The sequence below is a fragment of the Micromonas pusilla genome (genome assembly GCF_000151265.4).
Source record: "Micromonas pusilla CCMP1545 genomic scaffold MICPUCscaffold_5, whole genome shotgun sequence".
Taxonomy (NCBI): domain Eukaryota; kingdom Viridiplantae; phylum Chlorophyta; class Mamiellophyceae; order Mamiellales; family Mamiellaceae; genus Micromonas; species Micromonas pusilla.
The window spans coordinates 212,789-233,976 of record NW_003315886.1 but is presented as its reverse complement, the minus strand read 5'-3'; the positions used below and the strand labels follow the sequence as shown (position 1 = coordinate 233,976).

The 21,188-nt window shown below is 69.6% G+C and overlaps 13 protein-coding genes across 13 annotated transcripts in view; 8 read left to right on the top strand and 5 right to left on the bottom strand.

Annotated features, from left to right (window-relative positions):
• Positions 1-77: 77 nt before the first annotated feature.
• On the top strand, positions 78-380 carry MICPUCDRAFT_57812 (uncharacterized protein; the record flags this gene model as incomplete). The annotated part of the gene is made up of 1 exon (XM_003058687.1): positions 78-380. One exon carries the CDS (start codon positions 78-80, stop codon positions 378-380), a length of 303 nt encoding a protein of 100 aa, XP_003058733.1.
• A 52-nt stretch (positions 381-432) lies between these two features.
• MICPUCDRAFT_57811 (uncharacterized protein) lies at positions 433-801 on the top strand (the record flags this gene model as incomplete). The annotated part of the gene is made up of 1 exon (XM_003058686.1): positions 433-801. One exon carries the CDS (start codon positions 433-435, stop codon positions 799-801), a length of 369 nt encoding a protein of 122 aa, XP_003058732.1.
• A 78-nt stretch (positions 802-879) lies between these two features.
• Positions 880-1,743, bottom strand: MICPUCDRAFT_57810 (uncharacterized protein; the record flags this gene model as incomplete). The annotated part of the gene is made up of 4 exons (XM_003058332.1): positions 880-999; positions 1,186-1,326; positions 1,484-1,582; positions 1,738-1,743. The coding sequence occupies 4 exons, from the start codon at positions 1,741-1,743 to the stop codon at positions 880-882; spliced, it is 366 nt and encodes a 121-aa protein (XP_003058378.1).
• Positions 1,744-2,318: 575 nt separating this feature from the next.
• On the top strand, positions 2,319-3,080 carry MICPUCDRAFT_57809 (uncharacterized protein; the record flags this gene model as incomplete). Its single annotated transcript, XM_003058685.1, has 1 exon — positions 2,319-3,080. One exon carries the CDS (start codon positions 2,319-2,321, stop codon positions 3,078-3,080), a length of 762 nt encoding a protein of 253 aa, XP_003058731.1.
• A 123-nt stretch (positions 3,081-3,203) lies between these two features.
• On the bottom strand, positions 3,204-7,050 carry MICPUCDRAFT_39643 (helicase; the record flags this gene model as incomplete). Its single annotated transcript, XM_003058331.1, has 3 exons — positions 3,204-3,981; positions 4,126-4,511; positions 4,819-7,050. 3 exons carry the CDS (start codon positions 7,048-7,050, stop codon positions 3,204-3,206), a joined length of 3,396 nt encoding a protein of 1,131 aa, XP_003058377.1.
• A 169-nt stretch (positions 7,051-7,219) lies between these two features.
• Positions 7,220-9,206, top strand: MICPUCDRAFT_57807 (uncharacterized protein; the record flags this gene model as incomplete). Its single annotated transcript, XM_003058684.1, has 2 exons — positions 7,220-8,198; positions 8,317-9,206. The coding sequence occupies 2 exons, from the start codon at positions 7,220-7,222 to the stop codon at positions 9,204-9,206; spliced, it is 1,869 nt and encodes a 622-aa protein (XP_003058730.1).
• A 340-nt stretch (positions 9,207-9,546) lies between these two features.
• Positions 9,547-10,700, top strand: CHLG (chlorophyll synthetase; the record flags this gene model as incomplete). Its single annotated transcript, XM_003058683.1, has 1 exon — positions 9,547-10,700. The coding sequence occupies one exon, from the start codon at positions 9,547-9,549 to the stop codon at positions 10,630-10,632; it is 1,086 nt and encodes a 361-aa protein (XP_003058729.1). The 3' UTR covers positions 10,633-10,700.
• Positions 10,701-10,739: 39 nt separating this feature from the next.
• MICPUCDRAFT_57805 (uncharacterized protein) lies at positions 10,740-11,003 on the bottom strand (the record flags this gene model as incomplete). The annotated part of the gene is made up of 1 exon (XM_003058330.1): positions 10,740-11,003. The coding sequence occupies one exon, from the start codon at positions 11,001-11,003 to the stop codon at positions 10,740-10,742; it is 264 nt and encodes an 87-aa protein (XP_003058376.1).
• A 675-nt stretch (positions 11,004-11,678) lies between these two features.
• On the bottom strand, positions 11,679-13,848 carry MICPUCDRAFT_57804 (uncharacterized protein; the record flags this gene model as incomplete). Its single annotated transcript, XM_003058329.1, has 3 exons — positions 11,679-12,352; positions 12,608-12,935; positions 13,009-13,848. 3 exons carry the CDS (start codon positions 13,846-13,848, stop codon positions 11,679-11,681), a joined length of 1,842 nt encoding a protein of 613 aa, XP_003058375.1.
• A 168-nt stretch (positions 13,849-14,016) lies between these two features.
• On the top strand, positions 14,017-16,380 carry MICPUCDRAFT_57803 (uncharacterized protein; the record flags this gene model as incomplete). The annotated part of the gene is made up of 3 exons (XM_003058682.1): positions 14,017-14,259; positions 14,433-15,518; positions 15,643-16,380. 3 exons carry the CDS (start codon positions 14,017-14,019, stop codon positions 16,378-16,380), a joined length of 2,067 nt encoding a protein of 688 aa, XP_003058728.1.
• Positions 16,381-16,937: 557 nt separating this feature from the next.
• MICPUCDRAFT_57802 (uncharacterized protein) lies at positions 16,938-17,489 on the top strand (the record flags this gene model as incomplete). Its single annotated transcript, XM_003058681.1, has 1 exon — positions 16,938-17,489. One exon carries the CDS (start codon positions 16,938-16,940, stop codon positions 17,487-17,489), a length of 552 nt encoding a protein of 183 aa, XP_003058727.1.
• Positions 17,490-17,602: 113 nt separating this feature from the next.
• MICPUCDRAFT_26716 (uncharacterized protein) lies at positions 17,603-18,429 on the bottom strand. The gene has a single exon (XM_003058328.1). It carries the CDS (start codon positions 18,271-18,273, stop codon positions 17,683-17,685), a length of 591 nt encoding a protein of 196 aa, XP_003058374.1. The 5' UTR covers positions 18,274-18,429; the 3' UTR covers positions 17,603-17,682.
• Positions 18,430-18,971: 542 nt separating this feature from the next.
• MICPUCDRAFT_39637 (uncharacterized protein) overlaps positions 18,972-21,188 on the top strand; it is a gene marked incomplete at both ends in the record, with an annotated part of 2,981 nt that continues 764 nt past the window's right edge. Inside the window, 2 exons of the mRNA XM_003058680.1 lie at positions 18,972-19,079; positions 19,230-21,160. Of these exons, the coding sequence (XP_003058726.1) occupies positions 18,972-19,079; positions 19,230-21,160 (2,039 nt within the window). The remainder of the gene's footprint in view (positions 19,080-19,229; positions 21,161-21,188) is intronic.

The window sequence follows — 21,188 nt, the reverse complement described above, 5'->3', positions numbered from 1 at the left end:
CTCGCACCCCGCGCGATCATCAACCCCGCGGGCTGGCGTAGCTCCGCGATCGATCACCGCCGCAGACGAACGCGAAGATGTCCACGGGAACCGGGGACGCGTGCTACCTCGCGCGCGACCTCGGCAACGGGTCGTACGGCGGCGACGTGCACTGCCTGCAGCGATTCTTCGCGAGGAAAGGGTACCTTCAGGAGGAGGCGACGGGGTACTACGGCGAGAGGACGGCGACGGCGGCGAGCAGGTGGAAGGTGAGAGACGAGACGACGCGCGCCGCGCGCGCGCGGACGCGCTCGAGCGCTCGAGCGTTCGCCCGCTCGCCGCTCGACGCGAACGATCGGACGGATCTCTTCGAGCGCGCGACGACTGATGTTAGTTACTGACGCCTTTTCCAAACGATCTCCCTCGTCGCGACGACCGCAGAGAGATAACGGGATGACGGACGAAGAGGGCGGCGGGTTCGGGCTCGACGCTCGGACGCGCTACGCGCGCCAGTGCGACCTCCCCGAGCCCGGGTCGAGCCGAGTCACCGCGGCGGCGAGGGCGAACGAGAAGAACACGTGCGTGGACGTCTGCGCCGAGTTCACGGGGGTGAAGGATTGCCAGACGCGGTGTGTGCAAGACGCGGACGACAAGAAGCACGCGTGCAGGGAAGCGTGCCAGGTGGCGTTCGGGAACGCGTGCGACCGCGCGTTCCCGGCGTCCGGGGATGACGGGTCCACGAACTTCAAGATCTGTCTGAGCTACATGGCGACGAGCTGCCACGACACGTGCAAAAAGTTTCGCGGCGTCGGCGAGTTATGATAATATGTAAGCTTACGAGTTCATCCGTCCGATCTCGCCGCTCGCGACTACAGTTGTTCCGCGTCGTCGATCTCAATCTCAATCCTCCTCGAGGTTGATCGAGTTACCGAACTTCCCGTACAGCTTCGTCTTGAGCTCCGCCATCGCGCTCTTCAGCTCGTCTCTCTCCTTCTCCAGCTTGGCGACCTCCTCTCTCGTCTTAGGGTCGTTCCATACAAGCGAATGTCGGGGTGGAGTTGAAAGGCGTCAGAAGCGGAGTTGAAAGGCGTCGAGGGCGGGCGTTGAAACCGAGGGATGGACGGAGAGAGACGACGGGAAAAGTCCTTAAGGATCGGCGTTCACCACGCGAACGCGGTCGAATGGGGACCAGTGTATAGAACGCACCTCATCCGCCGCCTTCTCCAACATCGTTTCCGCGGTGTCGTTGTCCACCGCGATGAACGTCTCCCCGACGGAGTACTGCACCGCGTCGTCGTCCGTGATGATGAGCTCGTTGGACGCTTCTTCCAGGTCCTCCGCCATTTTCTGTGGAGGAGAGAAGAGAGGGAATGAACGACGAGCGGGCGCGAGACGGCGCGTCAGATTGAACGAACGAACGAACGAACGAACGAACGAACGATCGGAGGCGCGCGCGCGCGGTCAACAAACACGACGAAACGAGAGGAGGGACGGCCGGTCGCACCGACTTCGCGCGGAGCTCCGCGTTCACCTCGTGCAGGCGGGTGTTGAATCGACCGAACGCGCAGATGTGCTGCTGGTCTTCCCAGTTCACCTCCGAGGTCTGGACGCGCGCGAGAGGTTGGGGGAGAGGGACGGCGGCGAGATCGAACGATCGTCAGAGACGATGGATGGATGATGATGGATGTTTTGAAAGAGGTCGTCGTCCTCGCGCGGGGCGTGCGCGTGAGATTTGGGCGCGCGAGGGAGATCACGCACCGCCATGGTGCCGTCCCGTGCGTCGAGCCTTCCCGCGAGCGAACCCTACGCTTCGAGCGAGGGTTTGCGCGGCGCGGCGTGTTGTGGACGGCGCGATCGGCGCGGCGAACGGGTGGGCACTTCGGCGAAGGCGTAGCGCCGAAAGCGCGTAGAACGCGTACACGTATATATTTGTCATTTCTCACAGTTTGACAGTCTATTAGCTCATACAGCTTTCAAGTGATCCGTTAGGCAATGCCTGCGTAGGTTCAAATCCTGCAGCGTGCGATTAAACTCTCTCGATTCATCGAGAGAGAGAGCGCGGCGGAGGGTGGAGGACGTCTCGTTCTCCCTCCTCACCGCCGAAACAGCACGTTTGTCCGAGCGGTTAAGGAGACGGACTTGAACGATTTTTGCCGTTTTGAGCACCCGCGCGGCGCGCCGCGGGGTCTGGGCGTCGAGCGGCGCGTCGACGGCGCCGTCGCGCGCGTCCGGGGGGACCCGGAGAACCGGCGGAGGAGGAGGGGGGTGTGAGAAGGAAACACTTTTTCTCCCAAACAGAATCCCAAAAAGAAACTTTTCCCGCCTTCCCGCCAAGAAAAATGGGGACGACGAATGGACGGCCGCCACTCCCCGCCGCGCGACGACGCCACGCCGCGCGAGCGCAGATGTCGCTCAAACGCCGGAGCATGGACCTCCACGCCGTCGCGAACGCCGCGCCGTCGCCGCTCTCGGAGGTCGACCTCGCGCGCGTGCACGCGTCGCGCAACCTCGCGAGCGCGACCCCCGAGCTTCTCTCGCGCGATCGCGCGACGAAGCGGTGCCGCGGCGCGGACGCGGAGGACGCGCCGTCGTCGTCCTCCTCCGACGACGACGACGACGCCGCCGCGCGCGAGCTCGCGCGCGCGCACGCCGCGCGCGCCGGGCACGTCGAGCTCGCGACGCTCCTCCGCTCGCTGCGCCGCGGCGTCTTGGACGCGGCGACGGAGACCAAGCTCGTCCACCTCAACCTCGCCGTCGGAAAGCACGCGGGCGGCCGGATCTTCAACCTCGTCCTGAAGTCCTCGCACAGCTGGTCGAGGAACGACCCGAGCACGGTCCTCGCGCACTTATCCCGCGCGGAGCGCGTGGGGAGTAACGCACGTTTGATGGGCGTTTTGCGGCACCTCCTCGAGGCGACGTACCCGACCGCCGCGAGCGTCGCCGCCGCGGAGCACGTGTTCGACGCGAGCGGGGACGAACCTCTGCGGGGGTGGTGCGCGACGCACGGCGTGGACGCGACGCGCGTCGCGGTGCTCGAGGTGATGTTGTACGACGCGAGCGGCGCGGCGTCGAACGCGCTGTGTTTTCCGCTGGCGTGTTAGTAGTAGTACAGTAGTATGATGACGAGTAGTGAGCGACGACGACGGACGGCGGCGGAACGGCGCGAAAGGAATCGAACTCGTCGTGGATGTCAGATCATTACGTAGACTATCTTATAGAGTCTATTACTTGCCGACGACGACGAGCCTGGGCTTCTTCTTCTTGTGCTTCCCCGCGGCGCCCCCCGGCGCGGCGCCTCTCGCCGCCGCCGCGCTGTGCTTCCCGCCCTTGAGCATCCGCACCGCGGTCACGCCCTCGGACCCGTCGCCGCCGACGACGTCGTCGTCGCCGCCCCCGCCGCCGCGCGCGCGCTTCTCCGACTTGGCCGCCGCCGCGGCCGCCAGCTTCGCGCCGCCGTCCCCACGGCTCGGATACTTCGCGCTCCCGATCCCCTGCCTCCGCGCGGCGTTCGTCCCGAGCGACGTCTCGAGCATCGACTCGAGCTCGCGTCGCAGCCGAGCCTCCTCTCTGTCCGCGCGAAGTCTCTCGCCGAACTTCGCGTGACTCGTCTGGTCGTCCACGTCCATCCCGGCGACTCTCAGATCGTTCATCCCGTCGCTCTCGCTGTCGTCGTCGTCGGCGGCGTTCACCTCGTCCCCATCCTCCCCGCGCGCGATCCTGCGCGCGCGCTCCTTCGCCTTAACCTTGGCGATCTTCCCCGCGGCGTCGAACGTCATCACCGCGGCGTCGTCGTCCTCGTCCGAGTCGAGCTCGACGCCGATCTCCGCCGCGTTGACCCGCCGCCACTCCGCCTCCGCGCGCTCTTTCGATCGCGAGTGGACGAGCTTGTCCAGGCGCTTCGCGACGCTCAGCCGCCGCTTCGCCTCCGCGACCGCGACCTCGTTCGTGGGGAACGCGGGGAGAGGCGCGGCGCGGTTCATCGCGCGGAGAAGCGCGCGGTACCTGTGGGGTGAAGCGATCGGTCAGTTGAACGTCTTACCGGTCAAACGTTGAAAGGGAAGCGCGGGAGAAGAGTGACGACGGGAAAAGTACTTAAGGAACGGCGTGCACCACGCGAACGCGGTCGTACGGGGAGCAGTCTCGCACCGGTTCCTCTCGGCGGGCGTGACGAGGCACACGGACGCGCCCTCCGCGTGCGCTCTTCCCGTGCGCCCGCTTCGATGGACGTACGTGTCCGCGCTGAGGGGTACTTGGTAGTGCACGACGAGGTCCACGCCCTTGACGTCTAATCCGCGCGCGGCGACGTCCGTGGCGACGAGGATGGACGTCTGCGTCCGGGTTTTGTCTTTGAACCGGTCGAGGTATTTGAGCCGAGCGCGCTGCTGCATGTTGCCGTGCAACGCCTCCACGGGGAGCTTTAAGAGCTTCAGGATGGAGACGAGTCTTCGCAGGGCGGAGATGGCGTTCACGAACACGATGACGAGGCCGGGCTGCTGCGCGAGGATGTGGTACAGGAGCGCGTCGCGTTCGTCCTGCGCGAGCGAGTCGTTCGGGGGGGGAGGGGAGGAGGGGTCGAGGTCAAAGTCAGTCGCGGAGGGCGTCCGAGGGGGGCGCGCGCGGCGCGCGACGACGCGTCGAGCATCGAGCGGCTCATATGAGGCTCGTAGCGTTTGAGATGGCAGGTTTCCACACGATAGTTTAAGTCAGAAGACCAGGTATAATCACCGCCGCTCGATGCTCGACGACGCTCGAAGAGGGAAAGGAAAAAAAACAAAGACAGAGAGACGTAAAAATCGAGTCAAGTCGAGTCGACCGAAGTCGACCCGAGTCAGTCCTCACCTCCGTGCACTCGAGCGAGCTCTCCACGACGCTCTTCGCGACTGTCTTCGCCTGATCCGTCAAGTCAACGAGCTTGACGCGCCCGTAGAACGGCACCGCCTCCATCAGCGCCGCGAGCGACCCCGCGTCCTTTCCTCCCTTGGCGGCGTCGGCTCTCTTCTTCTTCGCGGCGGCGTCGCCGCCGCCGCCGCCGCCGCCGCCATCTCCGCTGCCGCCGACGAACGCCATCGCGTGGGTCTTCTTCAGCTTCCTCCGCACGTTGTCCGGCACCGTGAGCGTCGCGGAGAACACGAACGTCTGTCGATCCAGCATCTGCGACGGCCGAAGGGAGATTTCCTCGCGCGCGCGCTCCTCCGGGAGGTGGACGACGTCGGCGTCCTCTGGCGCCGCGTTGCCGCCCTTTTGCCCCCGCCCGCCGCGCTTCCCCGCGGGCTTCGTCGCGTCGTCCCCGGCGCCCGGAGCGCCGCGCTTCTTCGTGATCTTGAGCGTCTCCGGCGTCGCCTTCGCCGCGCCGGGGGGGCGCTTGATCCGCGGCGGCATCGGCAACGTGTCGATGATGTTCGCGAGCTCCGCGAAGTGCCCGCGTTCGACCATCCTGTCCGCCTCGTCGAGGACTAAAAACGAGAGCCGCCCCAAGTCCACGAAGTGCTCGTGCCCGTGCTGGTGCATGAGCTCCCACAACCGCCCGGGGGTAGCGACGACGATCTCCGGGCGGCGTTTCAGCAGTCGCTCTTGCTTCTGGAGGCTCATCCCGCCGACGACGGGGACGACGTCGACGCCGGAGTATTTCGCCACCTGTTTCAGCATCTCGCACACCTGCATCGCGAGCTCGCGCGTCGGGGCGACGATGAGCGCGCGCAACGCTTTCCTTCTGCGGTCGAGCTTCATCCCCGCGGCGCTGCCTCTCCTCCCGCGCTCGTCCTCGATGTTCGCGAACGGGTCGTCGGGGTCCGCGTCGTCGCCGTCGCCGTCGCCGCCGCCGTCGCCGTCGCCGTCGACGGATTCCGAGTCGCTGCCCTCCTCCGCCTCCTCGTCGCGCTGCGTCAGCAGCCGATGCAGAATCGGCAGCCCGAACGCGAGCGTCTTCCCGGAGCCCGTCTCCGCGGCGCCGATGACGTCGCACCGCCCTTTCACCGCGGGGTTCAGGCACTCTGATTGAATCGGCGTCGGCGTCGTGAACCCGAGCTCTTGTAGCGCGCGCAACAGTTTCGAGTGGAGGTCAAACTGCAGCCACGCGCTGACGTCCGCGCCGCGGTCGAGGTCGACGCCGTCTACGACCGCGCCCATGCCGGAGGTGGGGTAGTTGTTGTAGTCCATCTGCCAGCCCTCGGCCTTGGATTTCCCCGTGGGCGCCGCGGTCGCGGCCGTCGTCGGCTCGTCGTCGTCGGCGGCGGCGGCGGCGGCGGCGGCGGCGGCGGCGGCGGCGGCGGCCGCAGCGGCGACGTCGTCGAGCTCCTCCTCGTCGTCGTTCTTCTTCGCCGACGGCTTCTCCTCCTTCTTCTTCTTCTTCTTCGCGGGCGTCGCGGCGTCGCCGCTCGCCGCGGCGGCCGCGGTGCGCGCTTCCTCCTTTATTCGCTTCGCTTCCTCCACCTTGGCCATCCACCGCGCTTTCCTCTTCGCGATCTTCTGCTCCTTCGCGCTGAGCGGCGTCGCCGCCTCCGCGCCGCCGCCGCCGTCGTCGACGACGCGCGCCTCCTTCGCCGGCTTCTTCTTCGGCTTCTTCTTCGCCGCCGCGTCCGCGCGCTCGCCCTCGCCGCTCGGCGTCTTCTTCGCCGCGCGCGCGTCCGCGGCCTCGCCGCCGCGCGCGTCGAGACCGCGCCCGCCGCCGCCGTCCGACGACGACGGAGGCAACATCTCAGCAGTCTCGACGAGCTCGCCGCCGCCGAGCCCGTCGACGAAGACGTCCGACATGTCGATCTCCTCGAGCTCCACGAACCCCTCCTCGCTCGCGCCGAAGATCAAGCGGTTCGGGTCGTACTTCACCTTGCTCCAGCCCTGGACCGCGTTCCAGTCCACCGCGCTGAGGTCGCGCGGGGTTCCGCCCGCGACGAAGCCTCCGCGAGCGCGATGACCGCCGTCGTCGCCGTCGCCGCCATCGCCGCCGCGTTTCGGCGCCGCGGTCGGGGCTTTCGCCGTCGCCGGCGGCGCCTTCCCCGCGCGCGCGAGTTTCAGCGCCCTTCGGGCTTTCGACCCGAGGTTGCGCTTCTCGCCCTCGACGATGGTCACGCCCATCGCGCGAACGTCGCGTCCGCGGCAATGGCGTCTGCGAGACGAGGACGAGAAAAAATAAACTCGACGAATTTGACGACGACAGGATCTGCGTGAGGCGAGCCACTCGATCCGCGCGCGAGGAGGAACGCGGCAGGGCACGGGGCAGGCGACGTCCCCACCCTCGCGCGTCATGGACATCGCCGCGATGGTCGCCGCGAAAGCGCGCGCGGCCGCGGCGAAGGTGAGCGAAGACCACGGGATCACGTCGCGGCATCGCGCCCCGCACGGCGCGCGGCTCGCCAACTACCTCCAGGGCGGAGGCGTCGTCGGCGCCGGCGCGGCCGCGGCGGGCGGCGCGCTCGCGCTCGCGGACGCGCCTCACGACGCCGCCGCCGAAAGCGGCGACCGCGCGCTCGTCACCGTGGGCGCGACGAATAACAGGGTCAACGGCGCGCTCGTCGCGATGCGCCCGCAGGCGCACCAGGTGCACTCGCTGACGTTCGCGCAATATCGCGAGGCGCATCTCAACGCGAAGCGCGCGCGACGGGAGGGATCCGCGTGGGGGGCGTGCCACGCGGACGAGCCCGAAGCGTCGCGAGGACGAGCGCTGGCGTACAGGATGAGGATCGATCAGCTCTCGGGGAAGATGGACGCGACGCCGATCGTGGTTCCGCCGAGTCGATGGGACGACGACGAAGACGACGACGAAGACGAAGACGACGACGAAGACGAGATGTGCGAACGCGACGAAAACGGGAAGCGCCGCCGCCGCCGGTCGCCGTCGCCGCCGCCCGAATACGACGCGACGACGGGCCAGCGCACGAACACGCGCGAGCAGCGCGCGTGGGACGCGTGGGAGCAAGAGCGCCGCGAGTGCGTCCAGGAGCTGCTCCAGTGCGACCCGACGTTCAAACCCCCGAACGGCCACCGACCGCTCGTGAAGGAGCTTCGCCTGTACCTGCCGAAAAACGTCCCGGGATACAACTTCATCGGTCTGATCATCGGCCCGAGAGGCAACACGCAGAAGATGCTCGAGGAGTACACCGGCGCGCGCATCGCGGTGAGAGGCAGAGGCAGCGAGAAGCAGGGGAGGAAGGCGACGTTCCAAAACGCCGCGGGGATGGACGACGAGCTCCACGTGTACATCACCGCCGACACGATCGAAAAAGGTGCGTCCTGTTCTGAGCAAAATCAACGATATTCACCCACCGCCCGGTTTCAACATTTGATCGCGTCTCCTTTCAACTGACCGGTGCATGCACTTTTTTTGTACGGAACGGCTCGCAGTCGACCGCGCCGCGCGGCTCATTCACCCGCTGCTGACGCCGCTGGACGAGCAGCACAACGTGCACAAGCAGCGGCAGCTCGCGGAGCTCGCGGAGATCAACGGGACGCTGCTGAATTTCAGCTCGAGAGCCGCGCAGGAGCGGTTGCGGGAGGAGGAGGAGGAAAAGAACGCGTACGCGTTGACCGGGGACGTGAAGCGCCGGGTGGACGCCATGTACGAGAAGGACGTCGCGGAGAAGCTGCGGAGGGAGAACGGCGGCGGCGGCACAGCCGGCGGCGGGGCTGGGATGGACGACGAGTACGAGAGTTTCCTGTCCGAGCTGACGGATAACCTGGGGAAAGGCGCGGGGGTCCCGGGGCGCGACGGGAGCGGCGGCGGCGGCGGCGGCTCGGGAGTCGCGGCGTCGGCGAGACCCCACCACCGCCCGGGGGTCCCGCCGCCGGTCGCACCGATCGCGCCCGTCGGCCCCGGGTGGGCGCCCGGGTCGATGCCGGAGCACTTACGGCCCGTCGCGCCCGCGTTCCCGGCGGCGGCGCCGACCGCGTCGCCCGCCGCGCCCGCTTCGATTCCCCCCGAGGACGTCTTGATCCCGAGCACCGCCGCGATAGACGCCGGGCTCGCGCTGTCGGGCGTGTACGGCGCGGGGATCGCCGCCGCGGCGTCGGTCGCGAACGGCGTCGCGCTCATGCGACGAACGCTGACGCGCGAGAGAGAGAGTAAGGCGGCGCGGAAAAAAGCGGGGACGACACAGCTGGCGCGCGGCGGCGGCGGCGGCGGCGACGCGGGGACGTCCGACGCGCCGCCGCCGCGCGCGTCGGACGAGCCGGAGATCGCGGAGGAGGTCGTGGACGACGAGTACGCGCGGATGATGGCGGAGCTCGAGGATTGAATAGGATGAAAGGCGCCGTAGCGATAGCGAGCGCAGTCGGACCCGACGCGCCGACAATAGTGTACGCAGTGCCAAGCCTTTGGCCAAGTGTCGGCGCGATGTGCCTCCGGAAGATCTTCTATCCGCCTTTTATCCTCGCGTTCCGGCGCCGTCGGCGCGGCATCGTACGACGCACCGTCGCACGGCGATATCCATGGCCGCATCCATGGCGCTCGGGATGAGCACTCGCATGAGCCTTCGCGCGCCCGCGCGCGCGAGCGCGAGCTCGGCGCGCCGCGTCGCGCGGCCGACCGCGATCGTCGCGCGGATCGATCGATCCGTGGAGCGCGACGCGGCGTCGATGTCGAGCCCGGTCTCGTCCGGGGGCTTCGTCCCGACGCCCGTGTCGTCGTCCAAGCGCTCGTCGTTCGTCGTCCGCGCCTCGCCCGACGGCGAGGCGGCGAAGAAGGCGGGCGAGGAGAACGAGGAGTCCGGGTCGAACATCCGGCAGCTCCTCGGCATCCGCGGCGGAGAGCAGACGACGGACATCTGGAAGATCCGGCTGCAGCTCACCAAGCCGGTGACGTGGGTGCCGCTGATCTGGGGCGTCCTCTGCGGCGCCGCCGCGTCCGGGCACTTCACGTGGACGTTCGAGAACGTTGGCAAGTCCATGCTCTGCATGTTCATGTCCGGCCCGCTCCTCACGGGATACACGCAGACGATCAACGACTGGTACGACCGCGAGATCGACGCCATCAACGAGCCGAACCGCCCGATCCCGTCCGGCGCCATCAGCGAGTTCGACGTCCAAGTGCAGATGTACGCGTTGCTCCTCGGCGGCTGGGCCGCGGCGTGGACGCTGGACCAGTGGTGCGAGCACGACTGGCCCGTCGTCACCGTCCTCGTCCTCTTCGGCTCCTGGGTCTCGTACATCTACAGCGCGCCGCCGCTGAAGCTGAAGCAGGAGGGGTGGAGAGGGAACTACGCGTTGGGCGCGAGTTACATCGCGCTCCCGTGGTGGGCCGGGCAGGCGGTGTTCGGCGAGCTCTCGTTGGACGTCATGGTGCTCACGGTGCTGTACTCCATCGCCGGGCTCGGCATCGCGATCGTGAACGACTTCAAGTCGATCGAGGGCGATCGCCAGTGCGGGCTGATGTCGTTGCCGGTCGCGTTCGGGGTGGAGAAGGCGAAGTGGATCTGCGTCGGAAGCATCGACGCGACGCAGCTCGCCGTCGCGGGGTACCTGAGGACCATCGGAGAGGTCGGGTACAGCAACGCGCTGCTCGCGCTCATCTTTCCGCAGATTTTCTTCCAGTTTAAGTTTTTCCTGCCGGATCCGGTGAAGAACGACGTGAAGTACCAGGCGAGCGCGCAGCCGTTCCTGGTGTTCGGGCTTCTCACGACGGGGCTGGCGTGGGGGCACCACATCAACGCCATCGGCGCGTAAGGCGCCGATCGAGAGGGAGGGAGTCGAGATCTACTTTCGTCCAACTGTAGTGTATATGAACGCGTGAACGCACTGCACACTACCGTTACGACCGTGCCACACCGCTATTAATTCAGCTTCATCGCGTCCGCCAGCGCCCTTCTCGACGCCCTCGCCCTGCGCGTCGCCGCCGCGTACTCGCTCGACGCCTTCCCCTTCGCGTCGCCGACTAACTCCGCCGCGCGTCCGAAGCACTCCGTCGCGCGCGTCAAAAAAACGATCGCCGTCAAACACGGCCCGCCCGCCTCCGTCGACGCGTCGTCGCCGTACACCGTCGCCTCGCCCGCGGCGTCCACGCACGCGGCGCCCCACGCGCTCTGCAGCTCCGCCATCCCCGTCGGGTCGTCCTCGAAGACGCGCGCGCGCGTCGCTTTGTTCGCCGCCTCCTCGAGCGCGCGCGCCGCGGCGGCTTCGGGTCGTTCCGTCGATACGAGCGAACGTCGGGGTGGAGTTGAAAGGCGTCAGAAGCGGAGTTGAAAGGCAAGGCGTCGAGGCGCGTCGGGATCGAAAGCGAGGGACCCTGGGCGGAGAGATGCGTGCGCCGGGAAAAGTTCTCAAGGATCGGCGTTCACCACGCCGCCGCGGTCGTATGGGGACCAGTCTAGTCCGCGTCGTGCGGGGACCGGCGCGAGACGGGACGCGCCTTCGTCTCCGTTTTTTTTGTGCGCGAAGGCGAGCGTCCGCGCGGCGCGCGTCGACGCCTTCGACACGCCCTTGACGCCCGCCTCGAGCTCGTGCGCGTCGACGGCCGCCTTCGCGCACTCTATCGCGGCGTCGCAGTCGCCCGCGCGCGCGAGAAGCTCCGCGCGCTCGCTGAGCAGCGGCCCGCGCGCGCGCCGCGGGTGCGACGTCCCGGGGAGTCCCCCGTCGTTGGCGTCGCTGAGGGTCGTTGTCGGGGTGGAGTTGAAAGGCGTCAGCTGGAGTTGAAAGGCGTCGATGGCGGGTATTGAAAGCGAGGGGTGGGCGACGAGATAGACGCGCCGGGAAAAGTCCTTAAGGATCGGCGTTCACCACGCGAACGCGGTCGTATGGGAACCAGTGTGGGGACCAACGCGCCTCAGCGACAGCAACGCGTCGACGTGCTCCGCCGCCGTCTTCCAGTCCTTCGCGCCTCGCGCGGCCATCGTCGAGCGCAGGAGCACCTGAGCAAGGAGACGCGCGGGTACGCCGCGCACGCCGCCGCCGGAGCTGCTCACGCCGTCTCTCTCGTCGGCCGTCCGCGCGACGTGCGCGGCGACGCGAACGCGCGCGTCGTCGAGCGTCGCCCTCGCTTCGTCGTACGCGCGCGACGTCTCCTCCTCTCTTCGCTTCCTTCGCGCCTCCACCGGCGCGATCCGAGCCGCGGCTTCCGTCGCGAACGCGCCGCTCGCGGCGTACATCGCCTCCGGGTCGGCGTGCGCTTTAAACGTGCGCTTCACCATCGCGGCGCGGTCGGACTCGATCGCGGCGGCGACGGCGCGTTTTTCCCTCGCGACGCTCGCGAGTCGCCGCGACGACGCCTTCGCGCTGGCCAACGCGTCGTCCGCCTCGTGGAGACAGAGCGTCACGAGCGCGGCGAGGCGCTCTTCCGCGTGCAGCTCGTCGAAGCTTCCGTCCTCGCGCGTCGTTTCCTCGCTCGACGTCAGCGACGCGAGCCCCTCGCGCGCGACGACGGCGGCTTCCGCGCGTTCGCCCCGGCTCTCTGACGGTGGACGGTCGATTGGGCGCGTCAGTCGGAGTCGCGTTGGTCCCCACACTGGTCCCCATACGACCCCGTTCGCGTGGTGAACGCCGATCCTTAAGGACTTTTCCCGGCGCGTCGGGATCGCGAGCGAGGGGCGGGCGGGCGGAGATATGAAACGCCAGGAGAGAAAGTCCTGTCCTTAAGAAACAGGCGTGCACCACGCCGACGCGGTCGTATGGGGACCAACGCGAGATGGGATATAGTAGGACGCACCCAACGCCTTCACGAGCGCCAGTCTCGCGTCGTTCCTCGCGCTCTCCATCGCACGTCGCGTCGCGGGCGGCGCCGCGCGCGACGCCGCGCACGGCGCCGCGGCGTCGACCGCGGCGCGGAGCTGCGCCACCGCGGCGTCGCGGAGCTCGTCCGCGTCGTCGTCGACGGCGTTATCCGCGCCGTCGAGGTACGCCTCCGCGAGCCGCGTTCGAAGCGCGCACTCCGCGCGCGCCGTCTTCGGGGACATTCCTGCTGTCGGGGTGGAGTTGAAAGGCGTCAGACGGAGTTGAAAGGCATCGAGGTGTATCGGGATTGAAAGCGAGGGACCCTGGGCGGAGAGACGCGCCGGGAAAAGTCCTTAAGGATCGGCGTTCACCACGCCGACGCGGTCGTACGGGGACCAGTGTATGGTACGTTCCCCGTCGGGGCGGGGCGCCCGTCGTCGTCGTCGTCGTCGCCGTCGTCGTCGTCGCGCTCGCGATCGTTCGCTGCACGCGCGCGAGCGCGATCGCCGTGAGCAGGTGCTTCGTCGCGACGTCGAGGTCGCCGCGCGCGAGCGCCGCGTCCGCGCTCGCGACCTCGCCGTCCCACCGCCGCGGCCGCCGGTGGATCGATCCGTCGTCGTCGTCGTCGTCCGAGGAGTTCGTCCACTCGTCCTCCGCGTCCACCTCGCGCGCGGGGTTTGCGTCGTCGAACGCGCGCGCCGACGACGACGGCGTCGCGTTCTCTTTGTCTTTGTCGTCGCCGGCGGCGGCGCGAAGGACGGCGGCGCGGCGCCAGCGCGCGCGGAGGGCGTCGCCGTACGCCGCGCGCTTGGACGACGACGCGGCCATCTTTGCGCTGACCGTCGCCTCGCGGTCGCGCGACGACGGCGTCGTCGTCGAGAGCGGCGGCTTCTTCTTCGCGGACGTCGTCGCCTTCGCGACGAGCGCGGCGCCGAAGACGCTTCGGACGTTCGCGGGCGACGCGGACGACGGCGTCGTCGCGCGCGCTCGCGAGGAGGAGGCTACGGCGCCCGCGCGCGACGACGACGCGTTCGCGTTCGGCGTCGTCGCGGACCGGGACGCGGACGCATCATCGCGCGCCTCGTCCTCGGACGGCGACGCGGACGGCGACGCGGAGGCGGAGCGCCGCCGCGAGGCGTCGCCGCCGGTCGCGCTTCGTCGCGACGGCGTCCGCGTCGCCGCCGAGGTGGACGCCGCGACCGGCGGTGCGCCGGCGCCCTCGCGGACCCGTGCCATGCAGAGTGTTCGTGTTCGTTGATGTTGACTCTCGCTCTCGTAACGGCCGACGAAGTCATCAGCGAGCTTCCAACGACCAAAAAGACGTCCACAGTCGCCGGCGCGGGGCCGGGGGGGGGCGGAGCGGCGGGCTCGCGTCGACGCGAACCCGCGCGCGCGCGCGGAACGATGGCGTCGGACGGCGAGTGCGACCTCGAGGAGCTGGAGGATCTCGCGAAGGTCAGTCGCGCGTCGTCCGTGGTCGTCGTCGTCGTCGTCGTCGTCGCGTCCGAGGAAATCGAATCGATCGACGGACGCGCCAGAGAGCGGTTCCTCGACCTCCCCCGCGCCGGCCGGCCTCATCCCTCCCCTCCCCTCCCCTCGACGACTCCCGCAGGCGAGACTGCGCGTTCTGCACCGACTCGACGCGACGTTCCTGTCCCGAGGCGACGACCACGTGCGCGCGGCTCCCGTTCCCCTCGCTCCCGTCTCGCGGATCGTCCCCGCGCGCGTCGCGTCTCGGGTGCCCATATTTCTTTCGCGCGTCGATCGGTTCGACGCGTCTCGTCATCCATCACCCCGGTCCCCCCCCGTCCCTCGCGCAGGCATCGCTCGACGCCGCGGCGAAAGGGCTGTTCTACGCCGACCCCGACGACACCGCCGCCGCGCGCGCGGCCGCGTCCAGGCGCGAGCGCGCGAGCGTCGCCGCGTGCCGGCTCGCCTTCTGCGAGCGACCCTCGACGCGGCGATGGCTCGCGACGCAAGAGACGGCGCTCTTCGCCGCGAGGTTGCGTCTGGGCGAGCTCGAGCTCGAGCTCGGCGCGACGGAAGATGAAACGTCAACCGTCGCGCCGCCGCCGCCGCGGCCCGGGCATCGATGGGTGCCCTTCGAACGCGCGCGCTCGCTGCTTCGGAGACGCGTGGTGGAGGTGGCGCGCGGGTGGTGCGCGGTGCCGACGGACGCGTTGAGCGTCGTCGCCGTCGACGACGCCGACGCGAGGCTGCGGCGCGAGCTCGAGGTGACCGCGCGGCGGCTCGAGTTCATGAGAGCGTCGAGGGGTGGTGGTGGTAACGATTGTAACGGTAGCGGTGGTGGCGTTTCTCCGGGGCTGGAGCCGCTGCTGAGGAAACTCGCGGCGTGGCGACCGGGACGGGAGGAGCTCGACGCGTACCTCGGCGGCGTCGCGGCGCGGCGCGAGGGCGATCGACGCGACGGCGACGCGCGCGCGGAAGCGCTTCACGCGTCGACGTCGGGAGGAGGAGGGGGAAGAGGATGGGGAGGATCCGACGCGAGCGCCGGGACTGGGCGCGGGGTGTGGAGGCGCGGGTGGCGGAAGCGGAGAGACGGCGGCGGCGCGACGGCGGCGAGTTCGCTCGCGGAGGATTTCGATTTCGCCCGCGCCGGCGCCACGGCGGACGCGTTCAACCGCCTCCCGACCACCGCGTACTTCACCGAGCTCGGCGCGGACGCGAAGCGCGTCCTGCGAGCGCTCAAGCGCGGCGTCGACGGCGCGACCGGCCGCCCGTTCCCGCTCTGCATGCGTCGGCACCTCCGAGACTTGCGCGCGGACAGGCACCTGAAGCACGACGCGCGGTTTCAGGCGCGTGGGCCTATCATCTCGCACCGGTTCCCATACGACCGCGTCGGCGTCGTGAACTTCATTCCTGAAGGACTTTCTCTCCCGGTGGTCGTCTCTCTCCGCCCAGGGTCCCTCGGTTTCAATCCCGACGCGCCGCGTCGCCTCGTGACTCCGACTGACGCGCCCCCGAACTCCGCCCCGACGTCGGTCGCTTCGTATGGACAATTACCCTCAGCTCACGCTCTTCCTGAAGGGCGTCGACGTGACCGCGGACGAGACGCTCGCGATCTGGCGCGCGCAGTTCCCGCACGGGCGCATGAGCGACTACCAGCGCGAGCACACGTACGCGGTGCGTCACGCGTACGGGTTAGAAGGGAAGATGGCGGACTACCCGCCGCACACGTGCGAGAAGTTGTCGAGGGGCGGCGCCGGCGGCGACGGCGCCGCCGCCGCGTGCCCGTTCGCCGCGGTGAGGGGGCTCGACGCGCGGCACCGGGGCGCGATGGCGCTGCGCGCGGAGCTCGCGGAGCTGATCCCGGCGGATCTGGTGGAGCACGTCGCGTCCGCGGCGGAGGGCGGCGCGCCGAGGGCGGCCTGCGCGCGTCTGTTTAAGGCGACGCACGGCGGCGGCGGCGGGTGCGAGGGGTGCGGCGCGGACGGCGACGGCGGCGGCGGCGGCGACGGCGGCGGCGAGCGCGCGGCGGCGACGGCGGAGGAGGCGGCGGCCGCGACGAATCCTCGCTGCTCCGCGGACCTGGAGGACCTGAAGTGGCCGCACGATTACTTCGACGCGTCGATTCGCGTCGAGGCGGCGGCCAGAGCGTCCGCCGCCGCAGCCGCCGTCGCGCGCGCCGCCGCCGCCGCGGGCGCGGGCGCGGGCGGCGACGACAGCGGGGGGGCCTCGGCGCGGCGGCACGTCGCCTTAGAGCTCGAGCAGAGCGACAGCGAGGACGGGGAGGATAGATACGTGTAGTTCGGATCGACGCGAGCGCGCAGAAGAGGCGTTCGTTGGTTCGTTCATCCGGGGTCGAGTCGGCCGTGTACCCCGGACGGAGCCGACTCGACAGGACGTTCAAACAAACCGACGTTCAAACAAACCGTCGGAGGCACGAGCGTCGCACGTTCCGCGCGAAGATACGGCCAGCTCGGCTGGGCGGGAGATAACGACGCGCCGGCGCGGACGATCGCGCGCGCCAGAGGACGCGCGCGGCGCGACCGAGAGCGTCTCTCGCGCGCGACCGCGGCGCGAAAGGCCGTTCGTCGGAGCAAGCACCCACGTCGCGAGCGGTCATGCTCGCCGCCGCCGCCGCCGCCGCGTCCCCGCGCGGCGCGACGCTCCCGCGCGGATCGTCGTCGCGGGCGGCGGTTCGAGGAGGAGGAGGTGGCGTCGGCGGACGCGCGCCTCGCGCCGCGCGAACGCGGGGTCCGGCGCGGCGCGCGTCTCGCGCGGGGCCGGTGACGCCGCGCGCGGTCTCCATTTTCGACGCCGCGCGCGGCGAGGACGAGCCGTCGCAGTCCATCCCGGGCAGCATGGGCACCGACGCGGCGACGCCGCCCGCGGCGACGCCGTCGCGTCCGAATCCTCCCAATCCGACGCCCCCCGCGAGACGCCGCCCCGCCGGCGCCCCGGTCGTCGCGCCGACGGTCATCTCGAGCAAAGCCGCGCTCCTCGCGACCGCGGAGGACCTCGCCGACGACGTCGACGCCGCGGAGGAGCGGCTCGCGCGGAGGAACGGCGCCAGAACGTCGCGCGGCGGCAAGGAGAAGGACGGCATCGTCGGCTGGACGCTCGAGGCGGTCGATCGCGGCTTGGATTCCATCGAACGCGAGCGCCCGTCGACGGCGCAGGCGGCGTGGAAGGTGGCGTCCGAGGCGGAGAAGGTGGCGAAGAACCCGACGGTGCAAAAGGGCGTCAAGTTGACCGCGGACGCGGGGATAGAGGTCGTGAAGCGCGCGGCGCCGGTGATCGGCAAGGTGGCTGGAAACGTCGGCAAGTTTGCCGCCAAGTCGGCGTTTTCCGCCGCCGTGGGAGGGGTGTTTCCGAAGAAGAAGAACGACGGGGGGAAGTCGAAGGAGAAGTGATGAGATAAGGTGCGGCGCGCGCGAGCGGGGGTAGATAGCGTAGCGAGGAAGCGCGTGCGAAGTGCGAAGACGAGAACGAACGAACGAACGAACGAACTCGACGACGACGACTTCTTCTTTTCTTGCGGTGGTAGTTGTACAACTCTATCTTTTTTCGGGCTACACGTACAGGTACGATAACTTACGCACCGCGTCAGACGTTCACCCGGAACGAGTCCAGAATCTTCTTGCAGTCCGCCTCGGATTTCCCCCACTGCTTCTCGCTCGCCGCCAGCGCAGCGATGACGACGTAATTTTTCGACGTCGACACCTTCGCGACGTTGTGCAGCCCGAACTCCGCGAACGGCGTGAGCAACTCGTACGCGTAATACGTCTTCCCCTCGTGCTTCACCTCCTCCGCGGAGACGATCTCCTCCGGCTCGACCGCGACGGACCCGGTGATCGACGGGCTGATCGCGTTGATCAGCCCGTTCAACTCGCCGACGTCCTCGATTGACGGCTCGTTCTTCGCGATCAGGAGCTTGGTCGTCGGGATGATGATTATCTGGACCGAGCCGGCGGTCGGGTCGACGAACTGCACCTCCGTCGTCGCCTCGTCGCACCGCGGCTGGCAGTAGTTCCCGCTCCGCGCGTTCGACACCGGGGCTTCTTTCCACGTCGGCGGGAGCGCGATGTGGTAGATCCCGAGCGCGTCCGCGCGCAGCGCGGGCGTGCGCTTCGCGTCGGGCGTGAAGTCGTAAAACCCGGGGACGGTCGCGTCCTCGGGGAGATACGCGCCGACCATCTTATCGTCGCCCGCGCGCGCGGCGCGCGTCCCGACGGAGACGTTCGCGAGGATCGCCGCGAGCGCGGCGTCGCTCAGGACGGCGCGGCGGCCGCGGTCGCCCGAGGAGGAGGGGGAGGAGGAGGCGGACGCGGACGCCGTCGCGATCGACGATCGTCTCGTTGCCGACCGCCCGACCGCGGCGGCACGAGGGTTTCGACGCGCGCGCGACGCGGGCGACGCGACGCGCGCCGCGACGCGCGTCGTCGACGGCGCGACGAGAGCATTCATCGTGAAGTCTCGAGGGGGACGGGTCCTGTCCTCGCGCGGTCGTTCTCGCGCGCGGCGCGCGGTCGCGTGTGCGCGCCTACCGGATAGGGCGCGCGACGCGACGGTGACGTGTACTCGGATTTCGTTGGCGGACGACGGCTGGAGAAAAGAAAAAAGCGCGCCGTGAAAATATTCCACCCCGCAGACCTTCGCTCGCGCGAAGGCGACGGGGGCGAGAGGACCGCGGGGGCGAGCGCGAAGCGAGTCGCGACCCTCGGCGCGCACATCGCGCGCGCGGACTCGCGCGGCGGCCGGGACCGCGGCGTCGGGGTCGTTCGGGCGGGGGCGTTCGCCGAGCGCTCGGATACTCCGCATTTCGCTATCATAGCTAGCTAGGCACCTCGCCCGCGCTAAAAAGTTCTGTTCGACGCGACGGGGGCGCGCGAAGCATGGCGGCGCCCTCGCCGCCGCGCGGCGTGGACGCGCCGCCGCTCGCGGAGCTGATGCCGATGTTCCCGGATCTCGTCATCACCCCGGAGGAACTCGCGCACGTCACGGTGCGCTCGACGCGGAACCCACCCTGGCGTCGTCGCGCGACGCGTCGAGGCGGAAAGCGAATCGCCCCCCCGTTCGCGATAATCCACCCGTCCCGTCCCGTCCCGTCCCTTCCGACGCTCAACCCGTCGCGTCATCCCCTTCCCGCGCAGGATAACGTCCACGAGTTCATGGTGATGTGCCTCCCCGAGGCGTACGTCCGCGCGATCCCAGGCCTCGTCCCGAACGTCTCCGGGGACGCCGCGGAGACGTCGCCGCCGCCGGAGGCGATCCTCGCGTCCCCGCCGGGGACGCCGCCGCCGACGAGGAAGCCCGCGGCGTCGGTGCCGGAGCACGCGCCGAGTCCGCCGCCGCCGCCGCCGCTGCGCGTCGACGACGACGTGGACGTGGACGACACCGCGAACGAGTCCGGCGGCGGCGGCGGCGCGGAGAGAAGAGGGAAGAAGACGCTGTGGATCGGACGCGCGCGCGAGCTCGGGGCGGAGCTCCGGAGACTCGCGGCGAAGGTTGGCGCGACGACGACGACGACGACGACGACGACGGGCGAGACGGGGGAGTCTGAGCCCGAGCCCGAGCCCGGACTCGGGATGGAGGCATTCCACGCGATCGCGGCGTTAGACGACGCCGTGAGCGTCCACGGCGACGCGAAGCCCGCGGTGTTTTTCCTCGCCGGCAGCGGCGGCGTCGCGGGGGATTCGCTTCGGTACCTGCGCGTGTTCGCGTCGCTCGGCCACGTCGCGATGAGCCCCGACGACTTCGCCGGCTGGCCGACGCGTCTGCGCTCGCGGCCGCCGCGGTCGGTGTCGCGCGACGAACCGAACGGGTACTGGGAGCAAAACTTGCTGTACGCCGCGAAAACGCCCGCGTCTGGGACGTTAGTGTACCAGTCCTGCGCCGAGCAGTTCGCGAGCAGCGACCGCCTGGCGTTGGTGTACGACACGACGCTCAAGGTGAAACACGCGGCGCTGACGTCGCTGCTGACGCAGCTTCCCGAGCGCGTCGCGTCCCGGGGGATATTTTTGGCGGGAAACAGCGAAGGCGCGGTCGTGCTCGGGATGATGGACGACAAATCGTGGCGGCCGGACGACCGCGAGGACGACGACCGAGACGCGCTGCTCGGCAGGGTCAACATCGCGTACTCGCTCGAGCCCAACTACTTCACCTACCACACGCTGAAGCGCGTGCGCACGGGGGAGTCTGACCTGTCGTTTCCGGGGACCCCGAGCTCGCGGTCGCTGGCCGGGATGGCGGGCGGCGGGTCGTCGCGCGGCGACTTGGAGCTCTCCGGCGGCGGCGGCGGCGGCGACGGCGACGACGACGCGAGCGCGGCGAGCGCGGCGGGGGACTCGCGCGCGAGTCTGGCGACGACGGCGACGGACGAGGACGTCTCGTCGCACGGCGGGCGGTCCGCGCGGTGCAGCGAGAACGACGGCGGCGGCGGCGGCGCGACGACGACGACGACGGCCAGCCAGAGGAACAACGAAGCGAACGCGGCGACGGGGGTGTTCGGAAGCCGCTGGCGCCGCGACATCCCGACGCTGTGCGTCAACGGCAGCGAGGACCAATTCTTCGGCCGACGCGGCAGCGTCTCCGAGAACGTCGTCCGCCTCCTCTCGCGCGACGCCTCGAACCGGCCGCACATCACCGGCGACGCCGGGCAGCGCATCGCGGAGCTCGGTATGAACGTCGCGCTCGTGGCGCAGATGGAAGGCGCGCGGCACGCGATGTTGTCGACGCACGACGCGCTCCTGCGCGAGCTCTTGCGCGATTTTCTCTCCTCCCCGCGCTCGTGCGTCACCCTCCCGGAGCGGTGGACCGCGCACGAGACGATGGCGGACGCGCTGCTGTGGCACTCGATCATCACCCCGGGGAAGGTGTCGTTCGCGTCCGTCGCGTCCGCGGCGACGATGGCGGCGAGGGCGCGAGGGCGCGAGAAGGGCGCGGAGAAGGGGGAGCGGGGGTCGCGGGGGTCGCGGTCGCCTAAGAGCGGCGGCGGCGGNGGCGGCGGCGGCGCGTTCGCGGGGCTCGCGCGTCGGTTCGGTCGGCGCGGCTGCGAGCCGTCCATCTCCGTGGCGGCGGGGAGGTCGGCGAGCGGCGGAGGCGGCGGCGGC

Excerpts from the sequence above, each read along its gene's own strand:
- MICPUCDRAFT_26716 (XM_003058328.1), bottom strand. The coding sequence starts at position 18,273 with ATGGTCGGCGCGTATCTCCCCGAGGACGCGACCGTCCCCGGGTTTTAC.